This window comes from Chiloscyllium plagiosum, unplaced genomic scaffold, assembly GCF_037043375.1.
Source record: "Chiloscyllium plagiosum isolate Xiang-an unplaced genomic scaffold, Cpla_swu_hap1 HiC_scaffold_9, whole genome shotgun sequence".
Taxonomy (NCBI): domain Eukaryota; kingdom Metazoa; phylum Chordata; class Chondrichthyes; order Orectolobiformes; family Hemiscylliidae; genus Chiloscyllium; species Chiloscyllium plagiosum.
Window position 1 is genome coordinate 62,186,155 of NW_028270147.1, and position 16,086 is coordinate 62,202,240.

General features: G+C 40.6%; 1 protein-coding gene across 1 annotated transcript in view; it reads right to left on the reverse strand.

Annotated features, from left to right (window-relative positions):
* Positions 1 to 15,605, reverse strand: part of dnajc6 (DnaJ (Hsp40) homolog, subfamily C, member 6) — a 146,755-nt gene extending 131,150 nt beyond the window's left edge. The window contains exons 1-2 of the mRNA XM_043699441.2: positions 15,304 to 15,605; positions 14,603 to 14,696 (exon numbers count right to left, since the gene is read on the reverse strand). Of these exons, the coding sequence (XP_043555376.2) occupies positions 14,603 to 14,633 (31 nt within the window). The 5' untranslated portion in view covers positions 14,634 to 14,696; positions 15,304 to 15,605. The remainder of the gene's footprint in view (positions 1 to 14,602; positions 14,697 to 15,303) is intronic.
* Between the last annotated feature and the right edge of the window lie 481 nt (positions 15,606 to 16,086).

The following is a 16,086-nucleotide window of genomic DNA, read 5'->3' on the forward strand; positions in this document are numbered from 1 at the left end:
GAGGGGGGGGAAAGAGAGAGGGGGGGGAAAGAGAGAGGGGGGGGAAAGAGAGAGGGGGGGAAAGAGAGAGGGGGGGAAAGAGAGAGGGGGGGAAAGAGAGAGGGGGGGAAAGAGAGAGGGGGGGAAAGAGAGAGGGGGGGAAAGAGAGAGGGGGGAAAGAGAGAGGGGGGGAAAGAGAGAGGGGGGGGGAAAGAGAGAGGGGGGGGGAAAGAGAGAGGGGGGGGGAAAGAGAGAGGGGGGGGGGAGAGAGAGAGGGGGGGGGAGAGAGAGAGGGGGGGGAAAGAGAGAGGGGGGGGGAAAGAGAGAGGGGGGGGGGAAAGAGAGAGGGGGGGGGGAAAGAGAGAGGGGGGGGGAAAAGAGAGAGGGGGGGGAAAGAGAGAGGGGGGGGGAAAGAGAGAGGGGGGGGGAAAGAGAGAGGGGGGGGAAAGAGAGAGGGGGGGGGAAAAGAGAGAGGGGGGGGGAAAAGAGAGAGGGGGGGGAAAAGAGAGAGGGGGGGGGAAAAGAGAGAGGGGGGGGGAAAAGAGAGAGGGGGGGAAAAGAGAGAGGGGGGGGGGAAAAGAGAGAGGGGGGGGGGAAAAGAGAGAGGGGGGGGGGAAAAGAGAGAGGGGGGGGGGAAAAGAGAGAGGGGGGGGGGAGAGAGGGGGGGGAGAAAGAGAGAGTGGGGGGGAGAAAGAGAGAGTGGGGGGGAAAGAGAGAGGGGGGGGGGGGGAAAGAGAGAGGGGGGGGGGAAAGAAGAGGGGGGGGGGGGGAAGAGAGGGGGGGGGGGGAAAGAGAGGGGGGGGGAAAGAGAGAGGGGGGGGAAGGGGGGGGAAGAGAGAGGGGGGGGAAAAAGCGAGGGGGGGGGAAAAGAGAGAGAGAGAGAGAGAGAGAGAGCACAGTTACCGCCTTTGCTGTTTGAATTTGTGTATCGCTGGACATCGGAGTGCATCTGGGAAAATTAACAAACAGTGAAATTCACAATGAATCTTGGAGGAACTGTTGGGTGAAGTTCACAGCACAGAATCAGATAAGTTCATTGTTGTTTTAAGTCTGTCCAAGAGAAAGCTGCAGTAGCGAGTACAGTGGATTATTTCTTGATTGTGTGTTTTTGGAGAGAAGTCTCTTAATTAAACTTAAAGTATAAGCCATTGCTATTAATTTAACCTGGGGCAGTGTTTGTAGAGGAATAAGACGGTGTGATTTTCTGGGTCTGTCGATTGAGAAGGAACAAAAATGGCCTTTAATAGAGTGATATGTACTTCTAGTCAGATGTGGGAGTTTAAAGAGAGTTTAAGGGTTACTGTGGATTATATCTGCCATAAATGCTGTTGGATGCGAATCTTATCAGATCGAGGTGGATCGGTTGGAGAGACAGATAGAAGTGATGAGGAATTTGCAACAGCAACAGTATGTGATGGATGGCAGTTATAGGAAGGGGGGGAAAAGTCTCAAATACACAGTCACATAGATGGGTTAACTCCAGGAAGGGAGAGAGAGGTCAGCACCTAGGGCAGGAGTCTTTTGTGGATATACCCATTTCAAACAGGTATGCTGTTTTGAAAAATGTAGGGGGTGATGGATTCTCAGGGGAACATAACACAAAAAGCCAAGTTTGTGGTATTGAGACTGGCTCTAATGCAACGAAGGATATGCCGGCTTCCAAGAGATCAATTGTGTTAGGGGATTCTGTAGTCCGAGGTACAGACAGACATTTCTGCGGCTAGCAGAGAAAAAGCAGAATGGTGTGTTGTTTCCCTGGTGCCAGGATCAAGGATGTCTCAGACGGTGCAGAATGTTCTCACGGGGGAAAGAGGGGCCAGCAGGAGGTCATTGTCCACTTTGGTTCCAATGAGATGGGAAGGGAAAAGGTGGAGATTCTGAAGGGAGATTAGAGAGTTAGGCAGAAATTTAAAAAGGAGGTCGTCAAGGGTAGTAATATCTGGATTACTCCCAGTGCTACGAGCTGGTGAGGGTAGGAAGAGGAGGATAAAGCAGATGAACGAATGGGGTATAAGTGACCTGTACAAGAAGGACGAATTGCATCTAAATTGGAAGGGGACTAATACACTGGCAGGGAAATTTGCTAGAACTGCTTGGGAGGATTTAAACTAGTAAGGTGGGGGTTGGGACCCTGGGAGATAGTGAGGAAAGAGATCAATCTGAGACGGGTACAGCTGAGAACAGAAGTGAGTCAAACAGTCAGGGCAGGCAGAGACAAGGTAGGACTAATAAATTAAACTGCATTTATTTCAATGCAAGGGGCCTAACAGGGAAGGCAGATGAACTCAGGGCATGGTTAGGAACATGGTACTGGGATATCATAGCAATTATGGAAACATGGCTCAGGGATGGGCAGGACTGGCAGCTTAATATTCCAGGGTACAAATGCTACAGGAAGGATAGAAAGAGAGGCAAGAGAGGAGGGGGTGTGGTATTTTTGATAAGGGATAGCATTACAGCTGTGCTGAGGGAGGATATTCCCAGAAATACATCCAGGGAAATTATTTGGGTGGAACTGAGAAATAAGAAAGGGATGATCACCTTATTGGGATTGTATTATAGACCCCCCCCCCCCCAATAGTCAGAGGGAAACTGAGAAACAAACTTGTAAGAAGATCTCAGCTATCTGTAAGAATAATAGGGTAGTTATGGTAGGGGATTTTAACTTTCCAAACATCGACTGGGACTACCATAGTGTTAAAGGTTTAGATGGAGAGGAATTTCTTAAGTGTGTACAAGACAATTTTCTGATTCAGTATGTGGACGTGCAAAACTTGACCTACGCTTGGGAAATAAGGCTGGGCAGGTGACGGAGGTGTCAGTGGGGGAGCACTTTGGGGCCAGTGACCATAATTCTATTCATTTTAAAATAGTGATGGAAAAGCATTGACCAGATCTAAAAGCTGAAGTTCTAAATCGGAGAAAGGCCAACTTTGACATTATTAGGCAAGACTGTAAGGAAATAGATGATGACATATTGCAAAATCTCCAGACTACAGAGGAAGAAGTGCTGGATGTCTTGAAACGGTTAAAAGTGGATAAGTCCCCAATACCTGATCAGGTGTACCCGAGAACTCTGTGGGAAGCTAGAGAAGTGATTGCTGGGCCTCTTACTGAGATATTTGTATCATCGATAGTCACAGGTGAGGTGCCAGAAGACTAGAGGTTGGCAAACATGGTGCCACTGGTGGTAAAGACAAGCCAGGGAACTATAGACCGAGGAGCCTGACCTCGGTGTGGGCAAGTTGTTGGAGGGGATCCTGAGGGACAGGATGTACATGTATTTGGACAGGCAAGGACTGATTAGGGATAGTCAGCATGGCTTTGTGTGTGGAAAATCATGTCTCACAAACTTGATTGAGTTTTTTGAAGAAGTAACAAAGGATTGATGAGGGCAGAGCAGTAGATGTGATCTATATGGACTTCAGTAAGGCGTTCGACAAGGTTCCCCATGGGAGACTGATTAGCAAGGTTAGATCTCATGGAATACAGGAAGAACTAGCCATTTGGATACAGAACTGGCTCAAAGGTAGAAGACAGAGGGTGGTGGTGGAGGGTTGTTTTTCAGACTGGAGGCCTGTGACCAGTGGAGTGCCACAAGGATTGGTGCTGGGCCCTCTACTTTTTGTCATTTACATAAATGATTTGAATGCGAGCATAAAGAGGTACAGTTAGTAAGTTTGCAGATGACACCAAAATTGGAGGTGTAGTGGACAGCGAAGAGGATTACCTCAGATTACAACAGGATCTGGACCAGATGGGCCAATGGGCTGAGAAGTGGCAGATGGAGTTTAATTCAGATAAATGCGAGTCGTTGCATTTTGGGAAAGCAAATCTTAGCAGGACTTATACACTTAATGGTAAGGTCCTGGGAGTGTTGCTGAACAAAGAGACCATGGAGTGCAGGTTCATAGCTCCTTGAAAGTGGAGTTGCAGGTAGATAGAATAGTCAAGGCAGCGTTTGATATGCTTTCCTTTATTGGTCAGAGTATTGAGTATAGAGGAAGGTCATGATGCGGCTGTACAGGACATTGGTTAGGCCACTGTTGGAATATTGCGTGCAATTCTGGTCTCCTTCCTTGTGAAACTTGAAAGGGTTCAGAAAAGATTTACAAGGATGTTGCCAGGGTTGGACGATCTGAGCTACAGGGAGAGGCTGAACAGGCTGGGCTGTTTTCCCTGGAGCGTCAGAGGCTGAGGGGTGACCTAATAGAGATTTACAAAATTACAAGGGGCATAGATAGGATAAATAGACAGTCTTTTCCCTGGGACTGGGGAGTCCAGAACTAGAGGGCATAGGTTTAGGGTGAGAGGGGAAATATGTAAGAGACACGTAAGGGGCAACTTTTTCACGCAGAGGGTGGTACGTGTATGGAATGAACTGCCATAGGATGTGGAGGAGGCTAGTACAATTGCAACATTTAAGAGGCATTTGGATGGGTATATGAATATGAAGGGTTTGGAGGGATATGGGCCAGGTGCTGGCAAGTGGGACTAGGTTGGGTTGAGACATCTGGTCGGCATGGACGGGTTGGACCGAAGGGTCTGTTTCCATGCTGTACATCTCTATGACTCTATGATAAATGGTATCATTCTAGTTTTATATAATGAGTGTTTACAATAAAAGAGTGTATAACTATCACCTTCTGACACTCACTGGAGGGATGCAGGTTTTGATTGATTAACATGTAAATCCTAGAACTGGGATTTATTCTGGAGGGTACTTTGTCACCCAAGTGAAGTGAAAGGTCAAAACACTGCTCAGCCTCCCACACAGAAAATTAAGAGCATATGTCCTTTTTGAAATACACCATTTGGTTCTTAGTTGATATCTGTGTCCACTGAAAACAGCTTGATAGTTTCCATGGAGATTGGTAGCGTTCACAGAACGTAGTACTCATGCTCCCCCCAACCCGAAGCTTGACTTTGTAACATTCATGTTTACTGGAAAGTGTCTCACTTGCAGTAGATTGTCATGCAGCAGCAGACAATAGCCTCTCTCACAAATCACAATCCACTGACCTGTCTCTTCTTAGATGATCAGATACATTTAGAGGAATCCAGAAATACAAATCCTGAAATAAAATGGTAGATATGGACAAAATATAGCTACTATGATTAAACCTGTATTTTTGCTGCTTGATAACAAATCACAGCTCTTTCCCAAAAGAAAATCATAATTTCTCTCAGTCTCCACCTACTCCTTCCTCAGCATCATGGAACATTATGGGTACTTCAGTAATCCTGTCCACTTCACATTGTACAATGAAATAAAAACCATAAACAATAGGGATAATCAAAATTGCAAACATGACAGTCCATGAACTAAAAATTAATGAATAGAACAAAATGCTCGAAAACATGTTTGAAAAGAATATCTTCTTCAACAGCGACTCAAATAACAAAACTCAACCTTTAAATTAAGCTTCTTGTGCCAACTAACTTGCTCACCTCCCACGTCTTATGTCGTCATGAGTGAAAGTGTGCAGCATGCATAGGAGCCTGGTCCAAAGTCAGGTCTTTCAGTCAGGAATTGCTTGAAACAAATTTTAAATTCAAACAGGGATTATGCAAAGACATAGGATGACCGCCTCTCTTGAATCACATCTTTGGAGAAAGGTGCTATGTAAATCAGGCACACACGGTGGAGGCTTTGTTTTCTAACAGCTTATCAATAACTGATGGCACAGCCACGTACCTGTTTGTTGTAATTACTTCAATCAAAAGCTTTTATTGGTGCATAGGTCTATAATCAGAACATGTCACTCATAATTGTGATATTCGGAGAGCTGGAGCCTGTATAATATCAGTTGTAGATCTTGAAGAAATAATTAAAGTGAAAGAGACAAGTGTCTTCAAGTGATGGTAAATCAGAATTTAATATTGTACTCTGCACTCATCTGCACTTTGAAAGATGAAACAGAAACTGCAACATTGGTAGGTCTAACTACAAATAGAATGGATTCTGAAATATACAATTAGTATTTGTAGCTTATCTGCAATAAAAACAGAGCACGTCTAGTTTTTAATTTACGATTTCCAGCAGACAAATTCTTCATGCAGCATTGCATTTTTCCTTTATTGGTAGTTTAATTGTTTGTTAATTGCAACAACTTCTAATTTAACAAAACTCAGATTCCATCACAAAATTAGTGTTTTTGGGAAAGACCTTAATTGAAAAGGGAAACTGATCCTCCTTGTTTCTGTCTTAGTTTCTGTAGAAACTGAGATTGGAAGCCAAAACCTCTGAAGTCTGAAACAGGTTACAATCATAAAAAGGACACTGAGCCATTAGCATGGACTTGCCTGATGACCTCAGACTGACATGGATGCAGATTTGACTGATGCAAGTTCCATTAAATTGATCTTTGTTTATTTATCATATTTCATATATAACGTGTGGTTTACAATCTACTTTAATTTATCAATTTGTACTTAGTCACTGAGCTGAAAGGTTCATTTCCAGACGTTTCGTTACCTTACTAGCTAACATCTTCAGTGGACCTCACGCGAAGCAATGCTGAAAATTCCTGCTTTCGTTTCCCATTTTCAGGCCAAAGAAACCCAAACATAACGTCTGGAAATGAACCTTTCAGTTCAGCTATACATACACACACCACATTTCAATAGAGGCTTTTCTTATTTTTTGACTTGAAATGGAGAGCAGAAGTTGAGAAGTTGCAATCACCTTTTTTTTGTCTTTAAAAAAAGGATAGAGGTTTATTGTTGGGAACTGGCTTGAGAAGATAACCAAGGTTAATTATTGTGCTCAGGATACTGTAGAAAAACTGCATCATGATGTTGCTATCCTCAGGACCCAGTTGGATGTTGAACTGGTTAATCAAGGAGGGACCAGTGCATACCAGCCACTGCAGAGAATGTTGAAAAAGTCAAGTGGCTTTTGACTATGCTTGGCTAGGGGGGCAGGTTTGTTTTGGAAGCTTCCAGGTTGGGTGAATTTTGTTTTTTGGTCTCTCTAGTTATCAACCTGTCAGAAAATTTAAGGAAAGAATCCCAATCTGTAAAAAATAAGCAAAAGTGTCCAGAGGTCTTTGGAAGCTGTTTTCACAGACTGTTAACATTGGAATTCAAACAAGATATACCATCCAATATAATACCCAACCCATCATCCAAGGGTTTCACCAAAGTCTGGTATTCAAAAGTTTAAACAGTTAATGAACTGGCAAATTACAACTCATTTTCTTTTCTGGATTTACCCATTACCTGTATCTGTCAGTGTCAGAGTAGGGATCGATGATCAAAGACAATAGGACTTAGACTGTAAACATTAAAATAGATTGCCTTATATTTTCTGTGATATGCTAATCTGTTATTTGTAAAGTCTGGTTAGGAACAATTAAACAATTGAGGCGTTTTGAATGTTTTAATTCACTGTTTTAAATCCAGTAATAGTTACCCTGATTTTGTTTGGCTTGTTACCTGTGTGTTATAACATGATATTTCACTTAGAAAAGCACAAAAATTCATAGATGTTAGAGACATTTCTCAAATTACAGCAACATATCAGAGCAAGAGCTAATTTGCTTTTAAACACATTTTTCACCTCTGCTTTCACACCTTCTGTTCAATGCCATCTGACTCTGTAGGTGAGTAATTTTGGTGCAGATTGAAGATGTATATACACTAAATACTAACATTTCGTCTTCCATCACCACCACCACCCAAGTCCTGTGGTTTCAAACCATAGTTCAGTGTTACTGATTGAGGATGATCAGCCATGATCATAATGAATGGTGGTGCTGGCTCAAAGGGCAGAATGGCCTACTCCTGCACCTCTCGTCTATTGTCAAACTAACGGAAGACCTTTGGTCTGGAATCCAACTTTTTATTAGGAAAGGAGACAATTTGTTGTTTTTCTTTTCTTAAGAGAAACAGAATCAAAAAGTGATTTGAAATTCAAAAGAAAAAAATATGTATAAAATAATCATCTCCTTGCTCCTCAGATGGTTTCAATGTAAACAAACTCTGACATGGTACATAGTCTTTAAGACCAAATTAAAAGTCAAGTTAGCTTTTGTTTCAAAATCTTGAGCATAATACACATTTCAAACATGAGCAGTCAGCTTTGCACAATGTTTGCTATCCATTACCCAAAGAGGTAAATTATGTTAAATCATGAAAACTAAATGGCTTGCAATAATTAGAATGCTGATCTCAGTGTGCCCATCAACATACGATAACTTTACAGCTCTTTGACAAAAATAAGTTCACTTCTCCTCTTGTCTCAACCTTGGATCTATGGGAGCACACTTCTGTGTTCAAGGCCTACTCTAACACTTGAGCATATTAGTTAGCCTGACACTGCAATGCAGATCTGAGTGGGAGTTGCCCTGTTACAATACCCTCTGATTAATGAGGTATTAAATAAAAAGGTCAAGTTTGGCCTCACAGATCAAAAGAAAATGACATGACACAGGGTTTTCCCAGTCCAATTCATACCAAAATAGGAGCAATGGATTAAAACGTTAGAAATTCCCCTTAAAAATAGAAACAGAAGTGAGCAATTTAACCCCTCAAATCTGGCCAATGTCACTGAAATCTATGCCAATCATTGAGTCAGCTATCCTGATGCCTTTTCCCCATCAAAAATCTCATGATCTTTAAAATTTACATCAACCTAGAACCCAGTCTTTTGGTGAGAAACCTCATTTATGTTATGATCCGACTGCAAAATCCTTTCGGATTTCACTTCTAATTGGCCTCATTCTGGTTTTAAATTTTATCCTTTGCTAGGATTCTTCCAGGGGAAATAATTGCTCTGTATTTCTCCTTGAATCCTTTTATTAAAATTTCTCAATTAGATCATCTCTCAAACTAAACTCAAGGTAATACAGGACAAAGCAGGTTTACACAGTATCATTCTGACATACTGGCAGACACAGTTGGGATGGTGGTGTCCTCCTGAATTTAAAGTTTTCTACAGAAATTTGTTTGCATTTCAACCAAGGTCTGAAGTGGGAGGATGCAATCACCTTCTTGCCCAGGTGCAGTAGGTTAGCAGATAGAACATGCAACCTCTAAGCTTGTCTTTTGTTGGATCAAGAGTAGACATGCTCCTTTGGTACCACGATAAAATTTGCAGTTCTTCTCGGCTACAAAATGCTCCATTCAACAAAAATTACCCTCAAGTCGCCATCCTGCCAATTAATTGCTGGTAGGTTTTCTTGGAAGCTTTGGAGGAGTCTTGAAGATGCCGTGAGTTTACATGTAATTCTTAATACATATTTACTGCCTCGCAAACTGAACAAAACAATTATAGAACAAAGTAATTTTGCCATAGCATTCTGTAACATTCATATCTCATTGGCACAATCCAGATATTATGGTAACATAGTCCTAAATTTCTGACTCAGCACCGAAGTAAAATAATGGCCCCAAATTTATTTTATGCACATTATATTCAATAATGGTCTTTGCTCCCGGCTCTCTCATGGGTCTATTTCCAGTGATGATGGCCCCATTGTTGTTTCCTGCTCATATGTCAAACTTGGAAATTTCTTCAATAGAAACTTCCTATTTCACCACACTTGCTTTTATGTGGTCTACTTAACACTTCCCTTTTTAGCTGTTTAAATGCTAGCAGTGTTCTAGCAAATTGAAAAACTACAAATGTTTTTCTCTCTCTTGTAGAAGGGCAAAGCAGAAAGGGTGTAGGACAGTTAGCATAACATCGGTGCTGGAAAAATACTATAGTCCATTACTAAAAAGGAAAAAAATAGCAGGATATTTAGGCAAGCTTATCACAATCACAGGGTCAAGTAAGCTTCAAGAAATGGAAATCATGTTTGGCAAGTTTACTAGACTTCATAGAGAATATAACAGGTAGAGTTGATAAAAGGAAACATGCAGATGTATGGTATTTGAATTTTCAACAGGCATCCGATAAGCTTTTTATATGGCACCTTATAGAAGATAGAAGCAGATACGCATGGATATCCTCATGCATGAATTTAGGACAATACGTGAAGTTGAGAATTGGCTGACACACCATAAAACAACAGAGGCAGCATTACTTCATCTTTAAAGTTGATCAATCTGAGGGCCACCATTTACTATCTTTATTAGTGACTTTTAGCATGGAATTAATCCGCATTTGCTGATGATACAGAAATAGATGAGAGGGCGGGTTCTGAGGAGGACATAGGAATCTGCGAGGAGATATAGATAGGTCAGGTGAATAAGCAAAAACTTGCCAAATAGAGTTTAATGTAGGAAAATGTGACATCATGCACTTTGGTAAGAAGAATCAAAAGGCGGACTATTATTTACAATATTAACTCCAAAAAAGTGCAGAGGGATCTAGATGCTTTTGTGCATGAAACACAAAATGTTAGCATGCAGGTGCAGCAAATAATTAACAATAAATGGAATTTTGGCTTTCATTGCTAAGGGACTGGAATTTAAACCTTGTTCTAACAAGTCTTCCCTATGAGAGGGCATTAGTTGAGGCCACATTTGGAGTACTGTACGCCAGTACTGGGAAAAGTGGGATCTCCACCAATGGGATGATCTCCACCTGAATGGTACTAGAGCTGGTGTTCTTGCCAACTGCATAACTGAGGAAATACATTTTTCAAACTGAGTAGTAGGGGTAAGGGATCAAATTTGGAAAGATGTGGTAAATCAAGAGTAGAGTCAAGGTCAAAGAGAAAAGATTAAAATGTGAAATGATAAACTGACAAAGAGATGGTGTGTGAATCTAAAAGTCAACCAACAGATAAGACTACAATTTATAATCAGTAAAAAAAAGGTTGAAATGAAAGGCTCCACAGAAGACAAACAAACAGAGTGAGTGCAAATAGAAACAAAATAAACACAATCCAGACGTTTTTACAGAGACATGGCTGCAAGACAATGGATTGGATTGAATCTCAGAATATCGGACATTTTGGAATGACAGGAAGGTAGACAAAACAAGACAGTTGACTTTGTTAGTTATTCATGATAAAAGCACAATAGGGAGTAATAACCAAAAGTTCAGGAAACCAGGATGTGGAAACAGCTTAGGTACGAATGAGAAGTGATTTTCTTGGCTTTATCATTTGTCAGAAATGTACAGGCCCCCTCCAGTAACCGCACAATAGGGTTGGACATAAAACAGGTAGAAATAATGAAAGCTGATCTGAAAGGCATGGCAAAAATCATGGTGGGGGGAGGGGGGGGGGGGGGGGCAGGAAATCATAATCTCTTACCCACAGTTAAGGGAATAAAAATGTGAATTGTCCATTTGACAGGACGAATTAAAAAAAACTAAATAGTGAGACATTACAGAGCTCTGAGATACACAGATCTGGATATCCTCATGCACAAAGTGTAATATGGTAGTATGCAGGCATAGCCAGTAACGACAAAAGCTAATAGAACATTTCCATTTATAAAGGGAAGTGAACAAAAGTAGGGGGGCTATACTTCAGTTATGCGGTAGAGTGGTGAGACCTTTCCAAAAGGAAAAATCATTCATGGGATCTGTGCATTGCTGGCTAGGTCAGCATTTGTCATCTATTCTTAGCTGCCCTTGAAAAAGTGATGGTGAGCTCTTCTTGAAGCACTGTACACCATTTGGTGTCGATCCACAATTCCATTTGAGACAGAGTTCCAGGATTTTGATCAGGCAACACAATATATTTCCAAGTCAGGATAGTGAGTGACTTGTTTTTGGGGAGGAATTTGAAGAGGATGTTCCCATGAATTGCTGCCCTTGTCCTTCTAGATGGTCAGTGGTCATGGGTTTTGAAGGTGCTGTCTAAGAACTTTTGGTGAATTTCTGCAGTGCTTCTTGTAGATCGTACACACTGTTGCAACGGAGCATTGGCTGAGGACGGGGTGGATGTGGTGCCAATCAAGAGGGCTGTTTTGTCCTGGATGGTGTCAAGCTTCTTGAGTTTTGTTAGAGCTGCACACAACCACGCAAGAAGGGAGGTTTCCATCACACTTCTGATTTGTACCTTGCAGACTGTGATATGTTTTGGGGAAATCAAGAAGTGATTTAATCACTGCAGAATTTCTCACTACTGTCTAATCCAATTGAGCTTCAGATCAAAGGTAACCTCCAAGATTATGTTGGCGGAATATTCTGCAAGGGTAATGCCATTACATGGCAAGGGATAATGGTTAGATTCTCTTATTGATGATGGTCATTGCCAGGCACTGGTGTGGCACAAATGTTGCTTGCTACTGGTCAGCCCACACCTGGATATTGTCCAGGTCCTGTTGCATTTGAAGATAGACTATGTCAGTATCGGAGGAATTGTAATTGGTGCTAAACATTGGCAAATATTCCCATTTCCAATGTTATAATGGAGGAAAGGTCATTGATGAAGTAGCTAAAAATGGTTGGGCATAAGACTCTCCCTTAAGGGGCTCCTGCAAAGATGTTCTGGAGGTGAGGTGACTGACCAACCACAACCAGCTTCCTTTGTGGAGACATACCAGTCAGAGATTTTCCTTCCTGATTTTTAAAAAACTCACTTCCAGGTATTGAATGTTATGCCTATTGACTCTATGGCATCAAGAAGAATGTCTTGATGTCAAGGGAAGTCACTCTCACCACATCTCATTCAGCTTGTGTCCACATTCAAACCAAGGCTCTAATGAGGTTGGGTGCTGAGTGGCCCAAGTGGAATCCAAACTCAATGTCCCTGAGAAGGTTATTGTCAATAGTTTTATCAAACAATTTGATCTGGAGTATCGCACACTGTATCAATCATCTTATTGATGCAAGGACATAAATACATTGGGAGTAGTCCAGGGAAGTCTTCTAGCCCAATACCCAGAATTGGCAGGTTGCCTTTTGAGGAAGGGTTGGACAGGCTAGCTTTCTATCTACTGGAGTTTGGAAGAATAAGCAGTGGTTTAATTGAACTTAAGTAAAATACTGAGGAGGCTTTGTCAGGCAAGTAGACTCCCTCTTTTGGGACGAACCAGAATTCACTGTTTAAAAACTAAGGGTCCCCCATTTAAAACAGATGAGGTGAAATTTCTCTCTCAAAAAGGGACTTGTCTCTTTGGAACTCTCCTCTGAAACATGTGGTGGAATCAGTACCTTGCATTTTATTTTAAAAAAAAAGGGGAAGAGGTAAATAATTTTGTTAAGTAAGGGACGGAGCGATTATTGGGTTTAAAACAGTCCACCTCGTTCTATTTCTAGTTTGTTTAATGTTGTATTGTACCTCCCCACAACCAACGCTCCCACCCTGTGTATTTGAAGTTGCAACTCATTTTTAAATTAGCACATTTCCATAGGGGTTCATTGGCCTTTGAGCCATTTATCAAGGGGAAATATATTAGTGCTGTGAATGAAATAAAAACAGTAATTTGTGTCCTGCACCTGCAAACATTCCCAAATTGTGGTTTGTACTTTACAGAGGCAGATGAATGTTTTTCTATTCCATCCTTTCAAACATTACATCTTTTGGCAGTGTATGATTTATATTTGTGGTACAGCTTCCAGTATACCTCCCTATGTTGTTCTTCTAAGCCACTTAAATAAGGAATGTAAATTGAAAAGTGCCCTCAGTCTTCTGTCCCCTAAATGACTCTTCTCAAAGCATCTCTGAATAAATGTGTCAGTTGGAGTGTTTTGTGCTATGGACTTGCTTCCATTTTAATCTTGCTCAAGACCATTCTAAGACACTCCAATCTCATCGCACTCAATTAGAATGAAATCTAGATCCTAGAAATGGGATTCCCTTTTAGCACTTGCACATGGTTTTGCCCTCTCCCTAGCATTCTCTAGCTATGTTTTACCCTCTCCCTAGCATTCTCTAGCTATGTTTTAAAATAGATATTTCCACATTAAAAAAGAGATTCAACAATTCTTACAGCATATTTGTTTTGAAGACATAGCCCTACATATCTTTGTTTTTAGACTGTTTAACTATTCTACAGTGTTTCCTAAAACGCTTCAGGTATTCATGACCTTTGGGATTACTGTGGACAGACGGCACTAACACAATTGCCGAACATTACACCATTCTGACATGTCTTCAAAGCAGCTACGTACTCCAACTACCACAGATAAAACAAGATTAGTCACTAACTAAAAATTCCATTTGAGAAAACAATTCATGTTTCATATTCAAGAAAAGCAGTGCCTTTCTCCACAATTCAGTTAGAACCTTTAAAATCCAAACTGAAGATTAATAAAAAATAGAAACTCTAGTGTTATGACATAATACTTAATTTACAAATATTTTACAACAATGTTGGAAAATTATTTCTGGCTGCAATCTTTAAATCTTTTCCACAGCAGAATCTGATCATTTTCTACAGCTGCACTGATGAAAATTAGATCAGAATTTTAAAATACCCTGAAATAAACATCAGAACTTTGCACTAATCTCAATGACAAATGGCAACAAATTGAAAGGAAATTTAGGGCAGAAAGGTCATAACCTCAATTATTTTTTCCCAATTTTACAAGTATTCACAGGGATTGTTTCTCTCACATGACAAACTGTTAAAAGAATAATTGTTGAGCATCACGATTCTTCAGAATGAACATTGATCTATAAGATTTTTACATGCTATAGTAATGTTAATATACACTGTTTGGCTTGTATCTAAAACACAAAATATATAAAGTACAGTAAAATTTACTTACATTCTAATTTTGCATTCTCTTGGTGCCACATTGGTCTCTGGTAGGTATTGGGCCTGCTCCAGCTGACTGCTACTAGATTTAAATCTCCATCAGCCTGTCAGATGCAGAAGGGGGAAGGAAAAAAAACTGCAAGTGGGAAGCGTTTCTGATTATCTGCATGGAAAGCGCTGAGTAGCACTGGTATTGGCACAAGAGATAATGCAGCAAAATATGATTCTTGTTTAACAGATACTAATGCCCAACTCTAGGTGCAGAAGTAACCTATACGGTAAGAGTCTGAATCCTAAAGCCTTGTTAACAGTATGCAGTAAGTGAACATTTATTATTAACTTACACAATCAATAAATAATGCACTGTTTCCATTTTTAGAGCATTATATTTTATAGAATTTTAAATGATCCACAATCTTATTAAATTTGTAATTCCCTTCTCTGAAAATATGATTATTTTTAAAAACAATGCATAAGCGACTGTTAATAAACTCTTGGATGTGAACATACAAAATGAAATCTTTAGCAATGGCTATGCTTATGTAAAGGATCTTAAAAGCTTTTGTGTCACTTAATAATTTGATACAGAAGTTTAAAAATAGCATTACCTTCCTCAATAACAGAATATGAGCTTCAGGCATTTTAGAATGTAATACATACTTGGTTACCCTCTTTGCTGCCAACAACTATAAAACAAATGTTTATTCCTACCTTCAGTTGCTGTCGTTGCTAAGTCTTTTTTTTTACTACATTCTCATCAACTGTAGAAATGTGCAAGAACCCAAGCTGGATTGCTAAGAGTGCTGACCTTTGATTTGTCATTCGCATCCAGTCAAAGGTCACTGAAATTGTATCCAATTAGCCATGGCTGCTGATGCACAACAATGTTGTGTGTTTGTGTCTTGTGCAAGTAGGCAGGACCATACAATAACACAGGAAACAAACAACTATTGGCATGACCCACATAGATGGTAGGGGAAAAAAAGAATTGCTGGAATTGCAGTTGCTTAAAATCAAAACAACAATATTCTGCTGATTCAGTGAAAGTCAACTTATCAAGAGGATGTATTAGATTTTTTTACATGCTCTTAAAATGTGATTTTTTTAAAAAAAATGTCTCCTCCAAATTTTTCCTCCCCCACATTTCCTGAAGGCACTGACTTATGCTGGATATGCTTGCCAAATGATGATTCTTTGTCTGTGAAAGACCAAACCAGTGATTGTTAGCAGGGTGTCTGCTACCTCTGCCTAGCACCAGAGGACACAATACCTCCCTGAACCAGTATTCCAGGCTTTAGTAATCAGCAATGGAAATCAATGATTTAATTATTCAATTCATAGCTGAGGCTGCAAAAATAAGTACATATCCTTATTGATAGCTTAGCTGAAATAAAAACAAATCAAAGATTCAACAAACAGCCTTAGTTCCATGAATGCATTTATTTACCAAGACATTGGAAATCAGTTTGATTTTGGATAACTAATTTTACTATC